General features: G+C 35.1%; 1 protein-coding gene across 11 annotated transcripts in view; it reads right to left on the bottom strand.

The window, feature by feature from the left end:
* The window catches only part of CEP170 (centrosomal protein 170), a 103,441-nt gene that overhangs the window by 50,154 nt on the left and 25,967 nt on the right, over positions 1-27,320 (bottom strand). For all 11 annotated transcript variants that reach the window (XM_027887286.1, XM_027887283.1, XM_027887284.1 and 8 more), the window contains 7 exons: positions 24,642-24,787; positions 19,706-19,795; positions 14,039-14,117; positions 13,372-13,430; positions 13,088-13,250; positions 10,315-10,449; positions 1,155-1,631 (listed from right to left, as the gene is read on the bottom strand). In XM_027887286.1, coding sequence (XP_027743087.1) covers positions 1,155-1,631; positions 10,315-10,449; positions 13,088-13,250; positions 13,372-13,430; positions 14,039-14,117; positions 19,706-19,795; positions 24,642-24,746 — 1,108 coding nt within the window. In that variant the 5' untranslated portion in view covers positions 24,747-24,787. The remainder of the gene's footprint in view (positions 1-1,154; positions 1,632-10,314; positions 10,450-13,087; positions 13,251-13,371; positions 13,431-14,038; positions 14,118-19,705; positions 19,796-24,641; positions 24,788-27,320) is intronic.

Genomic DNA, 27,320 nt, shown 5'->3' on the forward strand with positions numbered 1-27,320 from the left:
AAACAAAGCCACTTCCTATTTATTGAAGTGTCATGGCTAATATTTTAAAGAATGTTCATGAACACAATACAGTACCATGAAGATGAAAGAATTCTGTTCTGTGACATACTCTGGAAGAAATAATAAACTATTATTTTAATGCTAGCACATCAATAAAATTCTGTTTTCAGAATTTTATTTTTAGCTTAATTTGAAAGGGTCAGCCTTAAAAAGCAGATTTTTTGATGAGTAAGAGCATGTTGTACCAAGTCCTAGCTAGTTTAAGAGGTAGACATAATAATGTTGCAGAATCAAGGAAAATGGGAATTGCAGGGTTAACCCACTGAAACTGAAAACAGAAAATAAGAGAGACTTGAACAAGTTCTTCAGAAGCTTTCATTTTGAAAGTTCAAATGGCACTGCAGTCTTCATCTGAACACTGAAACTACTTTTTTCTCTATTCTGCTAAGTGGCATTCAAAAGAAAGTACACTTACCATATTTAACATTTGATTTAATTTTATTTGAAATGTCACTGTCTGCAGTAAATGAAGATTTATAATCACTTGGAACTCCATTCAAGAGCAGCACTCTTATAAATACAATATTCCACGAGCTTAAATAAAAACTGAAGGTCTCGGTTTATTTCAGATTTCTGACTCAAACCTGACTTCATCAAATATGATCCATTTAAGCAGAGTAATTTCATGATGTATTCTTTGCCATAAATTATTTTCTTAAAGCATATGAATATTCACAGAATATATGCTTTTGAAAGAGTTGCTAAAAGCATAAATTGAACTTCAGAGCTTTGATTCTAAAAAGAAATTCAGGTTTTTAAACTAATGCACTGGAAAAACTGAAATAAATAAAATTTAACTAAGGTTTGGGGTTTTTCCTTCTTTTCAAGATCAATGTTTTAAATAGCTGATGCTTTCAGTTGTACTAGAATATCTCTAACTATTACACTCACTGTAAGAGGATTTAGTGTTTGGTTTCTTATCCTCTTTTTAAGACTTAATACTGCAATAAAATTTCCCAGCCCAGATCCTTGAGCACATGTGGAGTACTTGTCATTTGAACTGAACTCCGCAAGGGCTCAGGGATCCTCTCACTGGATGCTATTGAGGAATCGCTGCTTTCAGAAACAAGCATAGCTGGAATCATTCACTTTACCTTTCAGCCTCTTCAAGTATACTGGAACGTCACTCTTAATACTTTTGGAATCCTCCTCTGTTGGTTCCCATATCATTCTAGGAGGATTGTTCTGTGCTAGCCAATCTGCTACTTTGCTCTCTGCAGCCATCATCACCGTTTGAAGCCCAGGGAGGTCCTGACCACTGGAGGAAGAAGGCTTTTTTGACTTGTGACGCTGTTCCGATGTGAATTTTGTCACATGATCTTTGATCTTCACTTTTCCTGGAGTGTTGTCATCAAATTCAATGGTAAAGGAAGCATGCCCTGTGGCTGCTGCATGGGAGCTTTGGGTGTCTTTTGTTGGAATTTCATGAATAGTGCTCTCTGCTACCTGTGAAGCTTGCTGGAATTCTTTGGTAGGGATTTCAAAATAACTTGGCTCCCTACAGAAAGGATAAAGTTCTTCACTTGCAGATGCAGACTGCTCCTCAGCTTGCTTGGCATCTGTGCTGCCTCCTATTAAGAAAAATAAAAAAAATAGATTTCACAATACTTGGGAACGCCAGGTTCTTCAAGAATTTTCTGAACTCCTGTAAAGGCCACTTGAGTAATTTCTGGAATAAACAGTAAGACTGTGGAGAAGATTGAGCAAGGTAGTTCTGGAAAAACAATACCAGAATTACATATAAAAAGTATTAAGGAAAAGACAGTTTGAACTTCAGTTGTAAGGTATATAAAGTGGCAAAAATCTCACCAAGAATTTGTCAGAGTGCACTCCAAATATTATTAAAAGATGCAAAGGTCAGATCAGTTATTTGAACATGGAAAACAGATAAATCACCTCAGATACATAGTTGAGATTATAGCAATTCCAAACTACTGGAGAATCAAGGTGCCCAAAAACATGTGCTACTGGTCTGGCTTCCATCTCTTGCAGTGGATACTAGTATAATTTTGTTTGGTAAAATTCTTCAGAAAAACAATTCACACATTAATGAAAAATAAACAGTTATTTTGGCTTGAAAAGTTTAACACTGATAAGCACGGGAAAGTGTTTTGGAATTCAAACACTTATGTTTCTACAACGGATAAAACCAAAGAATAGATCTAAATCCTGCTGTCATCTGCTCTTATTTTACTTGTTTCCATAATTTGTACATGAACAGAAAAAGAAACAGTAGCTGGAAACATGCAGAATGTTACCAAGCCATGCTCTCAATGGCTAAAGAAAGCAGAATATGGAAAAAGCACAGGGTAGTAATTTCAAGTTCCACTGTATAGCTGAACTGAACGAAGGTTAATGCTTCCTGTGGTTGCAGCAAAGAATTTTAAGAAATTTTAAGAAATGCCTTTAAGAAAACACACTTTCTGGTTGCATTTCATGAACAAGTACGCCAGCCAAAATATCTAGTACGGAGATGTGCTAAAAGCAACAGAAGTTGGAGGTGTTAGCAGCAATGGCAGGTTAGATTGCAATGAAAGAATTCTGAATAGCTCCTACATGATTTATCATGGACCGCATTAAGACGTTCAAGAAATCATTTCAGGTTGCCAAGTAAAGAAATAAGACTGCAATTAATAGATTTCTGGTGCTAAAAACAGCCACACTATATCAGCCAAGACAGTTAATATTTGTCTATGAAACTGCTGTGCAATAAGGGAGCAACACAAACCTTTATACTGAAGTCAGGAGTTTAATGGGTAAAGGATGCAGGATGGTGTAATGCACCTAGGCTGTTCCTCACAAACAAAGGCATTTAGTGAGGATTTAGAAAAAACTTAAAAAAAAACCCAAAACAAAAAACAAGGATGGCAATTTGATGTAGAGAAATATACTTTTAAAGTGAAAGAATAATAGCTGGTAAAGTTAAAACACTAATGATGTTATGGGGAGAAAACAAAGATAGTACACATTCTTTATTATTGCCATGTTTGGATGCTAACTGGATAAAATAATTGTGATGCAAGTAATACAGCTGTTTTCAGTAATTTTTTTCTAATAATAGCTGTTGGAAACACAAAAGATGTTCAGAATTCAGACAGGTTTTTTCTGTTGTGCTGTTGCATTCTAAGAATTCCCTAGCTAATGCTTTTCACTGCACTATCAGCTACCTTACGTCTGTGGGGCAGTTTTCAGGCACTTCAACAGCACCTCACTACTCCTCTCCCTGGGAAACAGAATGCCTTTTAAGTACCCTTCCTGAAAACAATTATGCCAGCAGACACACAATATAGAACAAATCTATTTTATTGATGCAAAGGTCATTAAAAGAGCTTCTATGTTTATACAGAAAATGTACAGAAATGAACAAAAATCACACTTTACAGCTCCTAGATTTTAGGTAAACTACCATCACCTTCCATTTCTTTCATCTAGCTAACAAGCTGGAATGGATCAAGCTCTGGCAGGATCAAATCTAGAGCCTGGATCCTTACAATATGAAACACTGTCAACGAGCAGGAGAGTAATCCACCACAGAGCCAATTCATAGATACCTTATGTTTTTTTCCCCCATGGTTCTGTTCAGAGTTTTGAGTCTACAATTTTATGCAATTCCAATTTAATTTCAATTCCAAATTAAGCAAGTGTTCAATGCTCCTTCAAAAGAAAGCTAGCTAATACAGTGTGTTCTGAGAAATATTTCTACTTTTGGGCAAGGCAGCAGCAACCTACTGGCCACGCAAAAACCCATTATTTTTCAGTAGATATGAAATAGCGGTTCATTAACATCTTTTGAAAATCATAAGATTTTAGCCATCTGCATCAGATGTATGGCAATGAGGGGATCTCTAACACTGGTTTGTCAGCATTATTGAAGAACTTCATGAAAAAATTTTCCATGTGAAACTTGCCTGCACCAAATTTAACACCTGAAATCAGTTTATACTATGATGATATGCACTGTATTCGATTCCAATATTTTTAATTAAACAGATGCTAGAATATAGTTTGAATCTAAATTACGACAGTTTAATCAAAAGAAGTGAGAAAGTGAACAACTAAATTGTAAATTTTACTGAACTAGAAAAATTTGTAGAATTATTTAAAGAAAAATATCTGAAATATAAGTTAATTTTAATTACTTTAAAATCCTATTTTCAGTCTGAAGTACTTGCACTTTTAGAAGAGTTAAATACATCAGAATTTATTAGAATAAGCAATTGAAAACAATGAGGAAAACAAAAAATTAATATAGATCCTGATCTGAACCATTCTTCAGTATTTTTCACCCAAATTCTAAATGCAAGTCCTTACAACTTTCTAAATATTACAGACAGTGATCTATAAAATAGCCTTACCTTTGAAATCCTATTATAAAATGTCATCTGCCAAGATGAAGGAATAAATACAAACAACTTTAAGAGAAAACCCTCAAGCAAGTACTGAAGATAGCAGTAATCACAGCTCTATATTATTTTAAATAGAACAAGCAGAGTACCTGTATAGCAAAAAAGACAATTGCATGGAATTGAAAGCGTGTTTTGGGAAAATGAGGAGACAGGTAGGTTTTGAATTGCAATCTCTTCAGGGACTGAAGAGATTGAACTGGTAAGAATGAAAGGAAAGGGGCAGAAAAAAGTAGCAGGATATCTGTCCATAGAGATCTCTCATTCTAAAAAGACAACTATGCAACTCCTTCTATAAGGCGAATACTTGGTAGCTGCTACACATGTGTAGTGAGACTGTTAATGAAACAGTGAGTCTGGGTGAGGCTAGGAGGGAAATGGTGTAATATCTGAGAAATCATAGGCTTAACCAAAGGGAGATTGAGGGAGATCCTTTACTAGAGAACATGTCTTATGAGGAAAGGCTGAGAGAGCCAAGTTTATTTAGTCTCAAGAAGAAGAGGTTCAGGGGCCACCTCATGGCTCTCTACAAACACCTAAAAGGAGGTGGTAGTGAGGTGGGGACTGGTCTCCTCTGCTCTTCCTGCAGTGAGAGGACCAGAGGAAATGGCTTTAAGCTGAGACTGGGGAGATCCACGTTACATATTAGAAAAAAAAAAAATTACAGTGTGTGCAAGCATTGGTATAGGTTTCCTAGGGAGACGGTGGAGTCACCACCCCTGAAGGTATACAAGATGCATCTGGATCTGGAGCTGCATGATTTGGTTTAGTAGTTTAGGGGTTACAGTGGTGGTGTTGGGTGGATGGTGGGATTGGATGACTCTGAAGGTCTCTTCCACACTTGGTAATTTGATTTGATTCTATTCTACTCTATCCTATTCAGAGATGATCATCAGAAAAGCAACATTCACTTTGTAACATTAGCAGAGCTGATTACACTTTGTAGGACTTTGGGGTTATTTGAAGTCTTATTTCTCAAGTTACACAACCAAGCAGTCAGAATCTGAAAATTTTACTTGCCAACCTGGACAAGAAATATCATAAGTGTCTGTACCATTCAACATAAGCTATCAGATATGCAAAAAACTGTCTGTGAATATGAATATATTATCATCTGCAAAAAAGGAAACCTCAGAAAATATTTTTCCCAGTCTTCAGGTTTTTAGTAGTACTCTTTTCTTTCTGCCTTAAAAATACAACTTTAAGAATAAAACTTGTAAAAGAAAATGATGTGGAATTCACAAAGCACTTGTTGAAAAAATGTCTGTAAACCCAGAGCAATATATTTGCAATAGGTATAAGAAGCAGCCAAGATATCATATGTACACAAAATCCCAAAATATTTTTAATGTTAGCTTTTTATTTGGCACTGTGCAATGATATGTGTAACGAAAAAAGCTGAGGTTAGTGTTTTCAAGTGCTTAATAGAATTTCTTTTTTTTCCTTTCTCTTTCTCTTCATACTATTTCCCACTTACCATTTAGATTCTTTTTTTTTTTTTTGCTCTAAGGCTGAATCACATTTTTCATTTTTTAAAGATTGAAACAAATACATATAATTTTTAATGTTGTCATAACCAGTCTTATGAAAACATATCAAAATTGCTCTCTCAAAATAAAAAATATAAACCAGCATTGTATATAAATCTCCACCTCTCATTATAAATCACTCAACTACTTGCTTTAAAGCAGTTGAAGTGAAAAAAAGGCAGAACTAATTTTACTTAAATATATTGGTGTGACAGCTCTAAAAGGTTCTCTAAGCTCCCCATGACATGCCACACAGATTTGCTGCTAGAGCTTTGCAAAACAAGTCTTACATATGCAGCACTTGCACACAGTCCATGTCAAAACTCAGCAAAATTCTAGAGTAAGCTTCCAGAAATTTTACTGTTAATACTATTATATAATTAATAATAGTTAATAATAATAATAATGTTAGTACTGTTAATGATTCAACATCACACATTACAGTGTGTGCAATCTCCTATACACACTGATTACACTGGTATTTCAAAAATAACTCTCAGCCTTCTTTACCTGAAAATGACACTATTTCTTAAACGTAAGGAATGTTTAATCTGACATATCGTTATGCAACACTGAAATTAAAAGAATGCTTCATATCAAATAGAAAAAATTACTTCAGATTCTTCGAGTCTGCTTAAAAACGTCCTTCTCTTGTCTTAGATTTCTGGTAAAGGCATTGAAGAAAAATTCTACAGCTACTACTGAGATCTGCACAGAGTGTTGTTTTTGCTTTTCCAGGAAGTGAGAGTATAACACATGGCAATAATAATAATAATTACATACCCAATAAATTTGCCAATAACATGAACATTTAACAGCTGCAGCATAAAGTCACACCAGAGGTGTACGTGCAGCTCTTCATTTTAATATGGACTAGTAGATCTGTGGGTCATTAAATTACAGCAACATGCATGTAAAAAAACATTGCTTTTTTCTTTTTAAAGTTTTCCAGGCTATCCTGTTCTGTTTGCAAATAATTTTCATTAGTTTCTGTTGTGACAGAAATACAGTAACATTGAAATAATCTTATTAACTTGACACTGTAAAGATTAATTGTCTATAGTTGGCTTAGCAGAAACAAATCTCCCACTTCTATCTCCTCATTAAACCTTGCCCCATCTCTCAGAATTCATGCCTTCTTTTCTATTCAGTGAATAATCATGTACTAAATCATTAAAGCATGATGCAGATACTTAATAGAATTAATTTGTTAAAACACTATCACTTTATTTAGCGTAAGAATTTACCTGTAATGCACTTACTTCTAGGTGTTTATATCAAGAAGCGTGTCCCAAATCAGTATTTTAATCACTTAATTTAATCCATGGAAAAATAACTAACTGCATCAATCTTGAGCATTTGTTATTAAAGTTCACTTATATTTTAAAAATAACTAAACACAACAGTCTTGTGAAGTTTTTAATTTTCTTTTCTACAAATGTTTCTTTATAATGATTCCCCATCATTACAATGATCTACATTATAAAACCTAAGCACATGAAGAAAATAATACATACCAACTTGCTGACAATAAGTTAATGTTTTCATGGCATGTAATTGTAGGCTAAAGGGGCCCAAAAAGCTTATGACTTAATTCCATAATTTCATGAAAACATTCAAAAAACCTTTCGCCTGCTTCTATACAGACATAGTGTTCTGAGATTGAGGAATTGTGTCCATAGAAGCAAATGTCAACTCTTAGCAGGTTTGCCTTCTCAGACTCTCTGCCAACACTACTAAAAAATACCTATAAGTACTAAAAATTAGTCAACAACCAGATTAGTAGAATATACACCTAATGTCTACTTAGAGATTAAGTGATCAAGACAAATAAATCATTTGTCTACATAAGTGATTTTAGTTCTACATCCTGGTAAATTAAAAGGCTTTACAAAAACACCTGGTTTTGGATTTTTCCCAGCAGTGTCTTCCTACACCATTTCACATACGCTTTTGTTTAGTATGTGCTTACTTGAGCTGAATTCCATTCTTACAGATTTATGAGTCTTTCAGTTTCACAAAACAAAGCTATTCCTACGCTCCACTTAGATCAATACTATTCAGAGATAAATTCATGATGAAACAACAACAAACACAAAAGGGATTTGCAATATTTAAAAAAAAAAAAAAAAAGGTGTATTTCCTAAGAAGGCTTTGGGCCCAAATTTAATTTTTATAGTGAGTATATATGTATGGAAAAGAAATAAACAAATTTAAATAATTTAGAAAATATTAATCCATTTTCTCTGTTCATCATTTACCTTATGATGACTTAGCTAAGGCAAATCATGTCAAAAACACCCCCGAAGATCTGTCTAGAACAAACTTATTTTTGTCTACTATTGAAACAGATGGCATCTTCGTGATTAGTTTGAGATGAAGTTGGAATCTTATTTTTCTTGGACCTCAGGAACTAAGATAGAAGCACTGATCACTTGCTGAAAAATCTCTTGATTAAAAAAATACAAGAGCATGTAAACCGTTCGATCCAATATTGCTTCTGAGAAAGCAATTTAAAATTATAAAAAAATAACAGACACTACTAAATAGAAGCTGGAATCATGTCTCATACCTTGTTAATGGCATGGCATCACATTAACACCACAGACTTTGGGTTATTATTTTTTAATAATCCCATATTTAACGAGGGCAAACAATATGCACGTTTTTTAGATTAAAATAATGTAGATAGATACACATGAGTACGAAAAACTTAATGAATTCTTACTTTTGCTATATTAGTTTGCTACAGACACTGACGTCTAAGTAACAAAAACACAGATACTAGAGAATTTACCATCCCTGTTTTGGCATGTACAACAAGATACTTAGTCAAAGGTTTCACAGCCAATAGTTAATGCTTCCCTGCAATCTGGGAAGTAGGGAAAATCATATGGCTAGCAAGTGCATCAATGACACAACTCAAAAGCAAGAACTTAATTATTTTTCTTTGTAAATTACGGCATTTGCACTTTTCCTTTTTGTTGCCAAAAATGGAAGCGGAAAAACATCTACCAGTCATTGTCTCTCATTATTATTGCCGACAGGAACAAAATTTCTGTTCCTTAGGAATGCTCAGAAGTGTTTGAAGAACACATTTCTAGACAAGATTTGAACTGTGAAGCTATAAATTATTAATGTTGGATATTAAACCTGTAGTTAAAAAGCCCCCACAGGAGCACACAATAGCATACTCTACTCAAGCTGTGTACAGTAGATGTTTTTCATCAAAAAGACAAGCAAATAAGAAAGTGTTGTATGATTGCCCTGAATTATGATGCAGTTTTTTTATGTGTGACAAAGTTGTTTAAGTTGCACAAAAATGGTAATTTAAATGATTTCCTCTGGTTTCTTTCTACTAGTCCTAATCTTAAGGGACTTACTTTACTGTCTGAGTCATGACAGCTTTGGAATACTATGAAAAAGGTCACTAAAGGCCATGGCAAAAAGTTGATTCCAAATATCTTGACTTCACTACATTGAAATGTTCATTTAGTTTAATTTTACATTTCAGACTTTACTCCTGTGACAGGAAGAGAGAAATTCTCTCCTCAATTAAAGTACTTTAAAAAACTGCAAACTTTTAAAACTGTTGGATCTTAAATGCATGTCTAAAGAGCTAAACAAACATGGTTGAATTTTGTCATAACCTGAGTAACTTTTAAGGTTACTCTCTTTATTAGAATAGCAGTCACTTTATTTATATGCCTGATGATAGATAAAAGCCTAATTATAGGCACCGAGATTGAAATTTTGGCAACACACACTGTGTCTAGACAAGCTAACAAATAAAAGGGTCTGTATTATGGGGAAATAAACATTACCAGTTTAACTTCAGACTATACAAATCTTTACTGCAAGAATTAAGAAATGCAGTTCCCACTAATACAGCATTATTGAATTACAAAAGACAATGTTAGCACAGATCACCTTATATAGCTAAAAATCAAATACAAATTTAAACCAGTACCATTCATTCTCAGAAATTATTATGATAAAATATCCCCATGCACATAAAATGACAGATGTGGATTAAACTGAAAAAGAAGACACTAGATCAGGTAATGTTATTTGCTATACCTACTAAAGACAATTGTATTATACCCTAGAAAACTGACACACTCTATGTTAAATTGGTCTCAGGAAATCCACAGTTTCTCACAAAATGTTTTTAAAAACTAACTTGAATTTTATTAGGCTTTCATCTTGCACACCATGAAACTTCCACACATTAATACCTGTTTAGTTCCCTACTTAGGAATATATGCAGTATATATAAAGAGTAAAGAGAAAAAAACACACAAAAATAAGACAACACTTACCTGAAGCCCCTGTCTCATGCGTTTTTTCTTCATTCTTGCTATCTTGCTTACAAACATTTTTATCATCAGCTTCATCGTCACCCCACCAGGCTGGCTGTCCATACAAGGGTGTCCCACGAGGCATGGCAGAAAGATCTATAAATTAGCCCAAAGCAGAGGAAATTACTTTCCCGTTAACTTGTGATATTTAGGTTAAAGTAACATGAAGAGAAAGTAATTTGTTTGGATCATTTCTCCTGGAAGTTGAAGTGAAACGGTTGCATGCATTTGCCTAAATACAAAACAAACTTGGAGGCTGGCTAACTGATCTGGGTTCTAAATATAAAAGCTTACTAACGACCTGATCAAAACTTCTGGCACAAATGCTTATGCAAAGGCAGCTGACATCTCTTATTATCACCCTGATATATCTGTAAACATTATTTCTTCTTTCAGTTTGAAGTCATAAGGATAGCAGTACATTCCTAAAAGCTGTTTGCTACTATTTCTGTGAGAAGACTCTCATTCTTACCCACACTGACCTTTCAGTGAAATCTGAACTCATTGCATGAAAAACTGATCAAATTTTGCAATGTTGCCAAGGTTCCAAATTGCTGACAGCTACTACACAGTGCTGAAAGTTACCTTGAGTGTAAAACATTACTGAGCTCAACCAGTTTTAAAGGTTGGGGGTTTTTTATAGGTATTAGTTAAATTATAGTACAATTAAAAGTGCTGTTTTTGACATAAAATGTATACATGTGATTAAATATATTTAAATGCAAAGACTAAGTAAGAAAAAAACCTCATATAATGAAGATTTCTACTCTGCTGATAAACTGACTGGATTAGGTTTGACCTGACCTCTTGGAAGAATATTTAACCCTACAGAGATTTAGCTATTCTAGCATCGCACATATGTTCTGAATATACTTCATAGAGTCTTTATGTAAAAGACCATGATCTGTTCAAATCTTGCTTAGGAGCTTGTCTGTTACTTCAGCTATTATGAATTTCAACTTTTTTTTTCAATGCTTTATACACTTGCATTCCAAGGATGATTTCATAGACATGCCAAAAGTTTCAATATAATTGACATTAGGTACATCCTTTTTTTGAACAGTTTTAGTCAATACTGAGTTGTTTTTAAAAACTTAATGGTTGCCCAGAGAATTCATGGACGCCCCATCCCTGGAAGTGTTTACGGACAGGTTGGGTGGGGCTTTGAGCAACCTGATCTGGCAAAGGTGTCCCCACCCACGGCAGGGGTTGCAAGAAAATGATCTTTAAGATCCCCTCCGACCCAAACCATTCTATGATTGAATTAGCACTGAATTAGCAATAGTAGACAGCTATGCATATATATAGCAACAGTGAGAGAATTAACCCCCTATAAGCTTCTGAGAATTGCACCCAAATATAAATCACCATTATTAGGTCTGACTCTTATTTCTGGAAGAGTGAAAAGAAAAACAGAAGATGAGAATAAAAAAAAAACCACTATGGTACTTCATGTACCCTTCATAGGATGCTAGATCATCCAACAAAACAAACAGGTTAATTAGTTGTACCACAGAATCTTACATAAAAGGAAGAGAATTCTTTGAAGTGTATCTTCTGGAGGAGTACATTAAACCTAAACAAAACTGCACAGCCTTGACATAAGAAATGAGACCTAGACAGTTCCATAATAAGGAAACAACACCTGATTCCTTTCTTATTCTTGTGGTTATCTCCACTGCATTTCAGCAAGCCTCATGCTGAAGTTTATCACAAAATGTGAGAATGGTCTGGGTTGGAAGGGATCTGCCATGGTCAGGGACACCTTTTGCCAGATCAGGTTACTCAAAGCCCCATCCAACCCCACCTTGAACACTGACATGGATGGGGCATCGACAAACTCTCTGTGCAACCTGTTCCAGTGGCTCAACACTCTCACAGTAAAGAATTTCTTCCAAACATCTAATCACAATTTCACCTCTCTCAGTTTAAAATCATTCCCCCTTGTCTTATCATTATCTGTCTGTGTAAAATTTGCTCTCCCTCTTATTTTTTAAGTCCCCTTTAGGTAATGGAAGGCTGCTATAAGGTCTCTCCAAAGACTTTTTTTCTCTAGGCTGAACAACTCCATCTTTCTCAATCCGTCTACTCTGATCATCTCTGTGGCTCTTCCTGGACTTGCTCCAACAAGTCCATGTCCTTCTTATATTGGAGGCCCCTGAGCTGGATGCAGTACAACCTCCACAAAATTAAGATGCCTGCAGCAGAGCCACCATGACACCTTCTATAAATATGAAAGATGATGTAAAAACAAGACTGAAGCTGCAGTAGCTACAAATTTTTAAACCACAACAGACCACTTAGATTCTATCTTGATGCATATAACAATGAATGCTACTAAGTATAAAACGCATAAAACTCCCACCCATTTAAAAAGGAAAACAAAAGAAAACAAACCAACCAAGTGAACAAAACAGCTGATGGTAGAAAGTACAAACTGTTTCTGAACAAATACTTCCAGTTAAACTGCAAAAAATAGCAGTTTCCTGCCACAAATGCTGCAAGCTTGTGATTTTGGAAAAGAGACATGCAAAAATCTTATAGGTGCTGATTAAATCTCTCTTTAAAAGTTTATGTGGATGCTACTGTAAAAAAGGCAGAAATTCAATTCCAAAAGTTCTTATTTAAAGTCTGTTTAAAATTTCGCATGTGTAATTTCACAAGCATCCTACCAAAGCAAATTAACATCCTTTCCAAATTTTTGTGCTTCTGCAGCTAAAAAAATGAACCTTACCCGTTGATTTTTCTTCAGATTTTAGTGCTTCTGTAGTTTTGTGGTGCACTTCAGCTGTGGAGTCTGTTACCTTGGACTCCGGGCTTTTGGAGCTGCTTTGTTTCGATCCCTCTGCCTCTGAGGATTTTTGGGATAACTGGAGTTGGCTTGTGAATTTTTCATGCTACATGACATTATATAGAAAAACAAAAAAAACACAAACCCTCAAAAAGTGGGAAAAGAACACCTATGTTACCAATAACTACACAATGACAGAAGAACATCCAGGAACTGCACATTGTTACCTTAAGTGCTTCTTCAGGGACTCTCATCTCTCCCCTGACAACAGTAAAAAGATTAGTATGTAGGAAATGATAAGGAAAATACTGAAAAATTTCTGAATGCACAAGGAGTTTACCAAAAAGCAAGTTGAGCAGACTATTCTGCCACTGGAATGGTGACAGCTTTTACAAATATGCCATTGTTAGGACTATCATGTGCTATCATACTTATCAAAGTAAATGCACAACAAAATTATTTAGTACTTGTAAACAGAACACTGAGTTGATACCTTAATGTTGTAATAATGTAAACAGTTTTTTTCATTCCATCCTTTGCTGAAAAATTACTTGCAATCTTATCTACTCACACACAATTGCATGATAAAAATATTTGTGCATTTGCTTCAAAGAAAATTAATATTTCTTAGTAACACAGAAGATACGCACTAGATTTTAAACTATAATTGAAAGTTGAGGTTTCTTGCAGTGAGAGACAATGAAATGTACTTTATCAACAGTTCAGACCAAGATACAGTTTTCTAGACTCTTCTAATATAGTCATTTTTGTAGTAATGAGAGAAATAAATATTTCAAAGTTCCTTCTCACGCAGCATGAGAATCCTTCACTTAACACAACCACACTTTTAACAAGAAAACTGTGTCCAGACACTGCATTTTATGGCAAGGATATCATATCCAAATCTCAATTTATCTTCTAATTTCAGAGTGATGTATGTCTGTTCTGGAATCCTCACATCATTCACAAATGTCTACAGAAAAAAAAATGAGGACAGAAAAAAATATTGTTAAATTTCCAAAAAATAAAATAACATCTCATAAATAATTTTATAAGAAAGCTTTCAGCACCACAAATTTTCTGCTGATGATTCAGCAGGGAACTATAAACGTAAACTGCCACCTGTCTTACAAAATATGCCAAAAAAAAAAGTAAAACACCAACTGCTAACCATGTTGCTGACACTACACCAGCCTTGTAAATTTTCTTCCAAGTTTTATCTTATTAACAGTATTTAGTAAATTGTTGATTAATATTCCCTCAAATTAGCATCTCTACTTATCATTTTTCTTGTAATCTCCTTTTTCAATCCCAATTAGCTGTCAGAATTGATTGATTTGTACAGCATTTAGCACTGGATATGAGAGTTCTGAGGTAGCTTTTTTCTAATCATTGTCAAAGGACTTAAAACATGGAAACAGTACATCTGAGTAACTCTAAAAATCAGCCATAAGAATTCAATATATTGCAACTCTTGAAAGAGTAGATACAACAATATTTGTAAGCAAAAATAACATTGTTATAACAGCTAGCAGCAAAGCAGAGCAAATTTCATAGTCTTGACAATACCTTTTGAAAATTCAGGTCCTGTACAGCAAATCATCCTCCTCTCCTTGAAATCACATAGTTGGAGATATCAAACAAGCTTTCAGTGATTTGGAGAAGGATTTCTGTACCTGAAGGTTTGCCCAATTTCACCAGCCATATCAGTTGGTTGTTACAGGCACTACAGATTATCCATCACTCTGTGATTTCAAGGTTCAGATTAAACAGAACAGTGAAAAACAACAAGGAATTTGAAAAACCCTGGTGGTATAAATTCAAGAAAACACCTGAGATATAGAATGACTAATTACAGAGGCAGCAAGGACAAATAACACACTCAAGTCAAAATGGATCTCAGATACAATTTGGAAGAGCTGGAAAACAATTTCATCTCAGTGGGAAAAAAATTACCTGAACATAAATAGGGCTTAAAACTCAAACCCTAAAGAAAACTGGATAAAGTCACCTACATAAAAGTCTGAATCAGGCATGAGCCTCTGTAAAGAACCAGGAGGGAAAATGGTTTATTCCTTCATCAGAATTGTCCTGTGTGTTTTAAAGATTGATTTACCAGCTTAGGAAGGAAGGAAGGCTGTCAACATCAGGCCAACCACCCAGGTTGAGATCATCAGCAACACTTGCAATTGCTCGTGGTGACTACAAATACCAGAAACCAAGGATGATGACACACTAAAGTAGGAGTGGGTGTCAGGACCTGAGAGTGCTCTTTCCACAACTTGCACTTTTGCCATTGGAGGGGATCTTTAAATCTTTAGTTAGAGACTTCTCCAAGAACCTGCCACCTCCCAAAGGCAGCTCTCAAAACAACCCTTCTGCTTATCCCAAGTCATACCACTGCTTCTAGTACTCTCCAAATGAGGCTGATTCACTACTACGAAAGTGAAGTGTTTCTTAAGCTGAATTTGTTACCTTCAAAGAAAACTGAATTGTGTCAATATCTTATGAGTTCATTCAGTGAGAGAGAAATATAAAAGGGTGAAGACAAATTTTGCAGAATAGAATATTAAGCTCTCAATTAAACAAATTAGAGATCAAGCTACAAAAAACCCCACAATCAAAACAGTAAATGTAACTCTGTATAATATTTAAGTCACTTTCAGAGATATAGATCCTTGAAGAAACTTTCTAGAGTGGGAGCTGACAAAAAGCTTCTGCACAGCACTTGCCTTAAACAGGCTCAATTTAAATCTGCATTAAGAAGCTATAATTTACACTCTAAGCTACTCTCCCCAACATTTTCCCCTGGCTTTCTTGAAATCTTGCCCCTTCTTTTACCTGAAAAGGATGTAACAACTGGATTTATAAGAATGCAGTATCTTCCTTGTAAGAAATAATGAGGTATATGTCAAAAGTCTCCTTTTCCTCAGTGTTACTTCCTTCATCTTATTTTAATATATAAAATGAAGCTTTAATTTAGGGCAAATTTAAGGTAAATGTAATTGTGGATTAGCTGATATGGGCCTGTGTGTTATTTTATGAATTATTTATCAGTTTTATATTTTCCCATAACTGAAAAAGAAAATGTACAGTTCATTTTTACTTTTTGTAACAACTACATGTTAATACCACAGATAGGACAGGACATTAAATATCCAGGGTGCCTTTCTAAGTCATGTTTACTACTGATTTGTGCCAATTTTGGGGACTCAGAATATTGCAACTCCACGGGATGACCCAACTTATGAATTCTAAAACAACATGTACATGTATCTAAAGAATGTAGCAACTGAAATATGCCATTTTATAAGCACTTGGAAGTTAGGGATGCACACACAAAAGAAAAACTTGAATAATTAAGCAAGCCGAGAATCTGAATCTTTGAATGGCTGTCTTTCTCATGCAAATCTAGCATTAAATGAAGTCTGGAAAAACAGAAACAATTTCCTTCCCCAAAACAGTAAGAGGATGTTCAATTTTATTTCCTTTTTCAAAAGGAAAATAATGCCTATTTCATTATTAAGAAAATACCTACCTCATAGAAAATATTTTCCACAGAAATAAGAATAAAAGGTACAACTATCTACTGGTTTGCTAGTGTGAGTAATGTTTAATGCATATTTATTTCACTTTAACATTTTGAGAGTCCAGGGCAAAAACCCATGTGAAGACTATCTTTAAGGCAACCTGAATTGTAGTGAACCAACAAAACTTAGGTCACCCTGCAGATATGTGTGTATTTATGTGTGGATGCACTTTTCCTCCCTGGTCAGAGTTCTGAAATTGCATGTTCAGCATACTCAACTCAGAGAACTCCAAAGACAGCATGTGCAGTCCACTGACATCCCCATGAATGAGCTGATGGTATACAACAACCAAGTCTCAGTTCCTTTTCCACTTGAGCTTTAAAATCTCACCACATGCTTTGGGATGCAAGACAGAAACTAGCTTGAAAAAGCTAGTTATAACATAAATAGGGAATCCTTTTCCCCCTTTTTCCCCTGTTAAATCACTCCATACACATCTTTATATAGTCATATGATTTCTGAAGTTTTATTCTTCAAATAATGAGGGTCAAATGTCTTCAGGCCTTCTAAAGTTCGCCAAGCTTTTCACAGTGCAGTTTGAAACACCAGTGTGAAAGGACTTTGCTATCTCGTAAATATTCCTGAAAAGAATGTTAGGTAACAAGGCGATGGATGTTTAATGTTTCTTCTGGTATATTTCTGAGTTCATAAGTCACAGGAGAAAATATAGTTGAATTCTGTTGACACTAATGAAATAATAGATTATATCTTAGCAACTGCAAACATTTTCTTCAGAAAAGAGAAACTGCTTCATTGTTTTTGTATAAAATAGAAGAAAACCAGGATTGTCTAGAATAAGTCATGATAGACTATCAGAAATAACATTTTACATCATGATCAAAATTTACTTTTGCTTTATTTTCAAATTTAGATGTCCAGGACAAAAACATCTAGATATAGAAGTCCAGGATAAAGAGTGCTGTAGCCTTTTCACTGAACTGTGAATCAACCACGCACATAAGAATATTCAGGTATTAGGGCATCAGGTGCAATTATAGGTCAGCTTGTGAAGTTAGTTAAGACTCATAAGACTCAAATGCATTGGTAGTAGCCATCTCCCTTAAATTCTGAATTATTTTGAGTGTTTAAACAGCATTACACCAGGAATGGACTAGTCCTACATACTAAGAAAATCTTATTTTTTGATGAAGTATACAAAACAAGAAAAGGCAAAAGCTGCTGAAGCACTAGATGAGGCATTTGGTTGTGGTGTTCTCAGTGGAAAGAGTAGACAGACTAAAAGAATTACTGCCTATTTAGCAGTTCACCACATGGTACTGAGGCACTGCATACACTGTTCTGTCACACAGTTAAGTATGGAGTTACAAAAATAATGTGTTTTCTCTTTTAACTTGAAACCAGGTAGGCAGAGGTATGTAAGAAAAGCACAGTGGGAAAGCGGTAGTAAGGAAAGTACTGGAAAGACAAAGAGCAAGGACTGAACTCCTAACACTTAATATTCCTTGTCCTAAAACTGTGGGAAGAAAGAGTTCCTTTAATGTCTCTGAGTAAACAGTTCAAGAACAACTGAAGTTTCACCTCAAACTTGAGAATTAATCAGATCAAGCAAAGCAAATCACCAAAAGCTTTATCAAAGGCAAAAAAGATGAATGAAGGCCTTTTAAAATATATTTATTAAATTCCAGTTCTGCGACAAGGCAACGAAAATCTGAAGGTATGCCTATTGACTACAGGAGTTAGAAAACTAGGGAATAAAATCAAATGGTTCAGCAAAAAATCTCCATCTGCTGAATTTATTTTTCATCACTGCCTTGAAATAGTGCACCAACTTTGAAAACACAGAGGTATATTAAATATTTAAGGACCAAAGCTCTTGTATCTCTACAACTGTTCAAAGGATATAGCCCTTCAGATTACAGTAGTTTCACATGCAGTTGAGACTCTGACTCCTTGGAAGGTTGCGTTAGTTACCTAAAGTACAGAAAAGCTAATAGAGACAGACTGACAGGAGTTTTATTTTGAAATGCACTTCAAGATGAAAAGGCAGTAACTTGAGATTTCTTCATCTATTTTTTTAAGTATTTGAAAAAGCTATTCACTATCAGTAGCTTTCTAAATATTCATTCAAATAAGCAATCACAGACATGTGATTTTATTCTGTACACATTCAAGACACAGCAAAACATTTAAAGTTAACAACCACAACTAATGCAAATGAACAGCTCATAAAGAAGTATCTAAAGGGTTACAAAAATATGACAGTTATTATATTTTAATTATCTACTGTAATATCAAAAACTTTTATAAAATGCTTACCTAGACTGTTGTATACACAATGCCTAGAAAAGCCTTAAAATGTAAAAGGCCACATGAAAGTTTACTTTGCTCATAAAGTTTGTTTTTTTCCTGTATTAGCCTGTAATCACTTGACAGAAATTAATCATAGACATTTTAACCAAAACTAGTCTGAAAAACTAAATGTAAATACAGAAGTAGTAAAATACAGTTACATACAACATGGTTATTGCATATGTATTTTTTTTCCTACATGGAGTACAGTTTAATACTCTTTTCTGTATCATAACAGGAGAAAATAAAGGAGTAGCATATGAAATAAACCCCATATATTAATCAGACATTTTAGAGATTAAAATGGTTTTTTAAGCCCATTTGTTTAAATGTGTTTTTTAAAGTATACTCAAGATTTTAAGTATGTTCAAGTTTTTTTTTCCTACAATTCTGAAATACATAGTATAACATATTCCTTGTTATTGTTCCCATTTTTTTTTTCCTACTGCCGGGACCCTTTTATTAATGGACTTAACTGCAGCCCTTTAAAAAACATGCAGTGAAAAAACCCTACAAAGACTACATTTTCCTTCTGAATGTTCCCCCATTTCCAATCTTGCATTAAAAAGATATTAATGTACAATTAATAATTGCTTGAAGAAATTTCAAATCAAACATATAGAAGACCACAGGGAGCTTTCAATTTCTGATGTTAACTCACCCCATTCAAGCTGCCCAAATCCTTCACCAAGTGTTGATCCGTAGAGGCATCATAGTTAAGCACAGCATGTTGTTTGTCCACACTCCGTGACTAAATATATTTACAAAAAAATAAGGTTTGAAGAAAATAGCATTAATGGCTCTTTCTTAGAGCAGTGTGATTATTTTCTTTCTACATAGCACATTTATTGAAATTATATAAAAAAGTTAGTCCCACATATGAAAAAGGTCACTCTCCGACCCAACTCTGGGTGACCATAGCAGAATTGTAAAGTTATTTCAGAATAATTACTTTCTTAATGTTTCTCAAATCCAAGTAAGATCCAGTTATATCTTCTCCAAAGTTTTTTTTTTTCCCAGTTCACCATAGCACCATCAGTGTTTAATCTCACATCATCATCTTCACCCTTATTCCTCTCTCTCAACTACATGCATCTTTCAAAACACAACTATGATTCTAGGCTGTTGCTGTTCTCTCTGAAACACACTATTTCCTGTCACACATCTGGGATAATTACTACAATGTACAAGCATTCAAATTGCTTCTCCTTGATCTCAGTTTCCTGAGCCAATTAGTGATAGCCTCTTCACTAAATATCGAAGCAATTCCTGCATTACTATTCCCATCAGTTCTGACTTTCTCCATCCTTCCTTAAGCACTTCAGTATCTATTTATTTATTTAATGAATTCCTTATTCTGCATCCAAACATCAACCCATAGATGAGGAACAATCTTCGTTACTATTTCCTCCAAGAATACCACCTCCTTAACAGTTAAAGTCCCTCTTTCAGCCCTTGCTTGTGGCCAAGTGTTGGCAGCCTAAGCTGCTGATGGCAAGCATGGAAGAGGTGGGGCTGGATGTATGCGTCCTTCACACATGCATGGGTTGGCACCTTGACATCTACAACAGTTCCCAAGTGAATGGAGCCCACATCTCATCTTCTACAGCTGTGCATGCTTAATCTTAGTCTGTTTGCCAGTAATTCTGCTAGTGCAGTGTCCCGACATGATGGCATAGTTTCCAACAGCATTCTTTCTTTTTTGCATCTTCTATCCTTGCTACTCAACTCACTGTACAATGATATTGCACAGAGAAAGGTACTTTCTGTCTGAGACTTCTGTGACTGTTTCCGTACAAGCACCTACAGTGGGTCAGTTCTAGGAGTCCCAGGCTGCCAGTGCATGAACCAGTTCAAGGCATCAGAACACACAATTAGTACTCATAAGGAAATGCTTTCACCTTCTCATAATTCCATGTTTATCACCTCATTCCTTCTCCATTTCTTGAGACTTGCTACTATTACTTTCCTTATTTGTTTTCAATTTACTTCCTCATTCTTCCTTTCCATGCCATCTTTTGACTGCTCTGCTTTCTTCTCAAAGAAGCAAAATCAGTCCTCTTTTGTTTACACTTGCTATTTTACACTTTTCATTTCAGCCAATTTGCTCTGCATTCTTGAGAGGTATAATGGGGAAGGGCAGGGGAAGCAGGATATCAAGGGGGAGGGGAGAATCGAGGAAGAGACAGACAAATGAACAAGTTCTCTGCCAATATAAGCTGCACTGATATACTACATCAATTGAGTGTTTTTAATGGCATATGATGATATGGCAGTATAGTTCATTTTCTACTAACTTAGTAACCTTTCAAGTGAAAACAAGCTAGCTCAATACAATCAAATTCACTGGTGTGGGTGTTCTGTGACCCTACAGTGTCAAGAAGAGATTACACTTTTCCACACTCAAGTGATGCAGCAATACATCAAGAATTACCTGGGCTACCTGGTAATTGCCTATTGCTACCTGGGCCATTGATAAAAAATCTGAACTTCTTTCAGTGTTGCAGTAATACTGCATTAATAATAATTTATTTTATTATCTTCACATGCTACGTCCTAAGAAAAATAATTTAAAACAGAAATGACGAAAGATCCTTACAGCTTCATGATACTTTGTCACATCTTTTGAAATGTTAAGAATGATTACTGAAGTCTGTGGCTTTTGGAGAAACACTTGAAATTCTGTAGAACTTCTCAGGCTGAGATTACTTGCATATAATTGGACACATTTTTATTAATTGCAGCTGATGTTTACAGGTGCAAAGACTGTTCAAATCTTTTAAATGCCACTTTTCCTTTGGATTTGTTACTGCAGCCTTCTATTCAAATTTAAGGACTATCAGAATTACTTCTTATAAGACTGTGGTGCTTTGGCTGGCAGCTAAGTGCCACACCGCTGCTCACTCACTCTCCCCTGCCCCACTGGGATATAGGATAGAACAGGAAGAACAAATGCAAAAAAGCTCATGGGTCAAGTTTAAGCAGTGAAGGAAACAGGAAGAGGAAAGAAGAAATAAAAAAAAACAAATGTTGCAAAGGCAATCACTCTTTACCTCCCACAGGCAGCCCAATGTCCAGACAAAATCTGAGCAGTGGGTACCTTCCCCAGAGTGCCTCTCCCTCAGTTTTCAATGAGAAGCATGGCATTATAGGGCAGAGAATATCCCTTGGGTCAGTTTAGGTAAGCTGTCCTCACTGCGTTCCCTCTCCACCTCTTGTGCACACCCTCACACCTGAGACACTGGAATAGGTTGCCCAGGGAAGTTGTGGATGCCCCATCCCTGGAAGTGTTCAAGGCCAGGTTGGATGGGGCTCTGAGCAACCTGGTCTAATGGAAGGTGGCCCTGCCCCTGGCAGGGGGATTGGAATGAGATGCTCTTTAAGTATCTCTTCCAAACCAAACTATCCTCTCTGATTAGGAGGACCAGTGCAAGATAGAATGCCTTGAAACTGTGCACACAGTGTTCAGCAATAGCTAAAGAATAATAAAAAATCACAGAATAACTGTGTTAAGACACTCTTCAATTCAATCCAGACTAATAATAAAATATTCAGAATATAGAAAATAAATGCAGTCTTCTTTGCAAATAATTATGACATTGTGAATAATGTAGATATTTTTATTTCTTGTTGGTGATTTTCCTATCAATATGCAACATTTCTAAACATAATGGTGAAAGAAAATGTGGTATTTATCCACAAGCTAGCTGCACTGGAGCAGCTAGTTAAACACAAAGACTTCTTGCTATGTTTGAACATATTTAAAAAATAACACATTTAAAGCAAATCTGTATTCCCAGATGTGAACCAAACCTCTTTGAAAAACAAGAGTTAGGTACAGATATGAAGTCTACCAAGCATGCAATGGAGTTGAAATGCTTTTTATTATAGCTTTTATAACATGTTTTTTCTAAAGCAATTATGAATAAAAGCATTAAATTCTGCTTGCTTTATCACGCATTGTCCACATGCTTCGCAGTAAGAGAACAACTAAGTTGTCAAGAGTGGAAAGGAAGGTCCTACACAAAGAGCTACACACACAGAACAAGAACACATTATAAGCTTCTCTTTTGGTGGGTTCCTCCCCCTGAAGCACACTGTGTGGTGTTACAGTCATGCTGGCATGTAGACCCAACATAACAGCAGGCTAAAGAGAATATTCTTGGAAATCACTGGGCCCCTTGATTCTTTTTACTAACTCTGAAGTCAATACACAACAAATAGTATTTGTAAATAACTATTCATAACATTAATCAAAGAGGCAGCTACCTTTGAAGGTGAAGTTTCGTAACACAATAAATGCTTCACTCTAAGGACTAATCAACCACAGATGGCATAGCAGAGAGGGAAGACAGAAAACAGTTCCTTATTCAGAGACAGCAACCCTTTAAAACAAACTACTAGTAAACTAGAAGTATTTTTTTATTATACCCTACCCAGCAGGAACCAGTGGGTGGGGTTTTTGGTTGCTTTTCTTGTGTTGTTTTGGATGTTGGTGGGTTTCCCTTTGTGTTTGTCATTTGTTTTGTTGTTTTTTTTTTTTTTTATATTTCCCACATAAATCACCAAGATATCATCCTGCCTGTCTTTAAAGAGAAATCAAGAGTATTTTCAACTGCTTTCTAACATCATCAGTAAAACCTCTGGATGCCTTCTGAGGCTGAGAGTCAAATGCAGTTTTACTCGAGATATTACATTCTGAGTAATACACATAAAACTAGGTCTCTAGGCACTTCATTTGCAAGTAATATTCTAATTTGGCCATTAATGGCTTCATACACAACTTTTGGGAACAAAAATCCAAAAGACAGTATTTTATAGAAGGGCTGGAAGGGTTGAGAATATTAGTTTTTAAGTTCAATCTTAAAATCTCTACAGAAAACAAAGAAAAGAATTTAAGAAGAAAGTCTCAAAATATTACCATTAGCCATTCAAAAAAACATATTTTAGAAAAAGGCAGCTCAGAGGACAGCTTTGATAGGGCAAAGTGCAGGCAATGTGGCTACATAACAACACAGTTATACACACCTGAAGTTCTGCATAGTAGGCCTCAAAGTTGAGGAAGCTACTGAAATATCAAGCTATTTTGACTTGTATATTTACAGTTCCACTGAAACTGAGTCATTCAACTTCCTTAGAGACAGAGAAATACTCTTCTCCACTAATTTCATTTTCCTTTGTGTAACACAATCAGGGCACGAGGATAGAGTTACATCACATCATGTGACTAAATTAGATTACAAGTTGCAGAAAAAGAGGGCTCTTTTCAAAAGTATCCAGAGCACTTAACACTGTTACTTTTTATGGAACACAAAGTACTTACTGTACTTATCATATTGTGAAATTTATTTCATTTTCTATTCTTGCATTCTGTATGTGACTTAAACAAAGAAAATGTGATTCTCTGCACTTCAAAGGTAGCTGTATGGTTGATGGTAATATATTTAAACTAAATTTTTTTTCTACTGACAGAAAAAATTCAGAGAAACAATTGCTCCCACAACATCTGGGGAATTTAAGTTTTAAAAGAAACACATGAAATCGGTGTATTAAGTTCACAATTTGAGCAGTTGCACATGGAAGGATGATGCAATTACCTGTAACATCAGCTCACAGTCATCCCTTCCAACAAAAATCATTTCTCGTGGCAGCCTATGTCGGGTGCCTCCACTGCTCACCAAAAACCAGGATGTTAAGCTCATTTTCTGCTTAGCTGATAAATCCCTGGCACAGTTACGTCATCCTGCAGCGAGAAAGAAAGAGAGACAGAGAAATTCATTTTAGTTATTTTTAGCTACGTTTCTGCTCAGCAAACACTGTGAGCAGAATACAAAAAGCCTCTGAAAATACAGCATTCTCAGTAACATGTACCGAATCCAGCAATCACAGGAAGCGACAGGCTTCAGATTTACATACTCTCAGGCTCTGCTTCATGCAAGTAGGCAAATTTAATTGGTAACCTTCTGCAAAAGGAACAAGCAGCTAGCTAATGCCAAAGTCATATGTCAAGTTGTCAGAAAGCTTTTAGCATTTGACTGCTTATTATCAAGATAATTGCTACACTAATGCTTTACTACCACAATCAATAAACAACGTGGCCAACATTCACAAAATAAAGCAACTAACTTGCATCTGTGCCATTACATTTTCCTGTAAAAAAGAACTACCTCATTTGGTTTTAAACTCAAGTCCTCTGTACAGCACCAAATGAAAGCTTAAATTAAAGGAACTTTTGCTTCTTATTAGCCTCAGATTTTTCTCAATAAAACTTACATCTTGGAAATTTCACAGTGCATATTTAGTATTGTAAACAAAGCAGAGGAAAATGAAAAAATGAGAAGTTATCTCTAAGTGAAAAATATGGAAAAAGTACTCCTATAAAATTTCACCTTAATTTTCCAATAAAAAACTCCACCCACTACATACTTACATAGAAAATAAAATACATAACAAAATAAAATAAAATAAAATTTTTCATGGAAAACTTCTTCACATAGTATGACCTACCTGAAACCAGACAAAAATATGATTAAAGCTCTCTTCAGAGTATTTCAGTGGCTGATAGTTGGAAAAACCTTTAAGAAGTATTCCAAATGTCTCTTAAAGAAAATGCAAGCCAAAGCAATTATTTCATTAATTCATAACCACTCTGTACTCATTAAAAGAGAGGCTGAAGAAAATCAAAAGCAACCAGCTTGGATTTCTTGCAGTACCAAAGAGCTGGCATTTCTCTTCTCTTTTATTTAGATGTCATTTAGTGAATTTATGCAAGGTTAGCAAATGTACTGTAAGTAGACATAAGCCTGTAGTGGACTTGAGCACAATCTGCATAATAACAAGAATTCAGCGAGGTCCCAAAAATCAAGACTAACATGGAAGCAGTGAGGAAGATGACACTGTTGTGTTGGACAAACTACAATCAAGAAGAGACACCACAAGTTACTAAAACTTATACAGAGGACTGAGTTAAGTTAAAACTGCATGTGAAATGACAAAGCAGATATCTACAAAACAGTAAGTCAGAAGCACACCACGGCAGGTGCTAAAATGTACCAGCAGAGCTGTCAACAGATATAAAAAACCCAAACAACTGCAATTCACACAGAAGATTTTTAAATGATTTAATGTGCTAAAGAGTTACTTAATAAAAAAGTAAATATGTATTGCAACAGTGTTCCCTCCTGTAATGATACCTATGATAGGATTATCTTTCTACAACCGTACCACAACACATTTTTCAACTGAAACTTATGTCTACCTAATGTTATCCACCTCAACCAAGGAAGTGATATAGCATCTCTAAAATACTTTATTCCTTGAAACTATAAATATTAAAAATTACATCTACAGTAAGAACTTGCTGAAATACAACTCAAAGAGATCTAGTTACCAAATAAGTGTTTTAGTAATTCAGTACCTCTGAAGGAAATTAATATTTGTATTTTTAATTTAAGCTAGTTAAAAACAAGAAGATAAACTTGGTCAATCAAATTACATTTTTCCATTTCCTTTAAGAAAGGAAAAGGAAGTATCAAAAATGGCCAGCCTAGGCTGCAGCTTTTAACAAGCAAATTAAACGGATGTTTGACAGCAAGCATGCTGTTCAATATCAAGGCTCCTCATTGTGTTTATATTTTACTACCTTTTAAAATCTCCCATCTGTTTATCCTAACATTTGCACCATTTGGCCTTCCTGTTCTAATTGGAATTTCATATGAAAACCTCCAAGAAGATATAAAAAAAATCGGAACATTAGAAAAATTTCTTAGTCAAAGACTATGTTTTTAGTTTACACAGGTAGACTGTCTATAAAGGAGAAAAACTATTTTTATTTATAAAACAGACAAGTAGGTCAGTAACTAGAGCTAGGGGGGAAAAAAAACCCCAACCCAAACTTCCCACAAATGATAAAGTCTGACAACAAACAGAGTAAATTAAGCTATCCAAAATAATTTTAAAAAATGTATTATACAGAGCAATCATTGCCACACAGCCTGGCAGCACTCTTGTAGTTAAAAGCCCATCACCATTTCTATTGAACTTAATAATGTTGTTCTTTTCAAACAGTGCTGTCTCAACTGCGATGAACCATCAACCCAGATACATATTTTATTTTAAAGTATACTTTAGAATAAACCAATGCCTTTGATCAAAGCTATGCTGAGATCTGCATAGCAAAACTGGCTGAAAACAGGATACAGTAGCAACAGTTGCTTAATATCAGAACAAAAAAAGTGCATTAGAAATTGGATATGGAAGTGCACACTTATGAGTTT

This window comes from Empidonax traillii, unplaced genomic scaffold (assembly GCF_003031625.1).
Source record: "Empidonax traillii isolate 1590-97213 ecotype Southwest subspecies unplaced genomic scaffold, ASM303162v1 scaffold206:size1282135, whole genome shotgun sequence".
Taxonomy (NCBI): domain Eukaryota; kingdom Metazoa; phylum Chordata; class Aves; order Passeriformes; family Tyrannidae; genus Empidonax; species Empidonax traillii.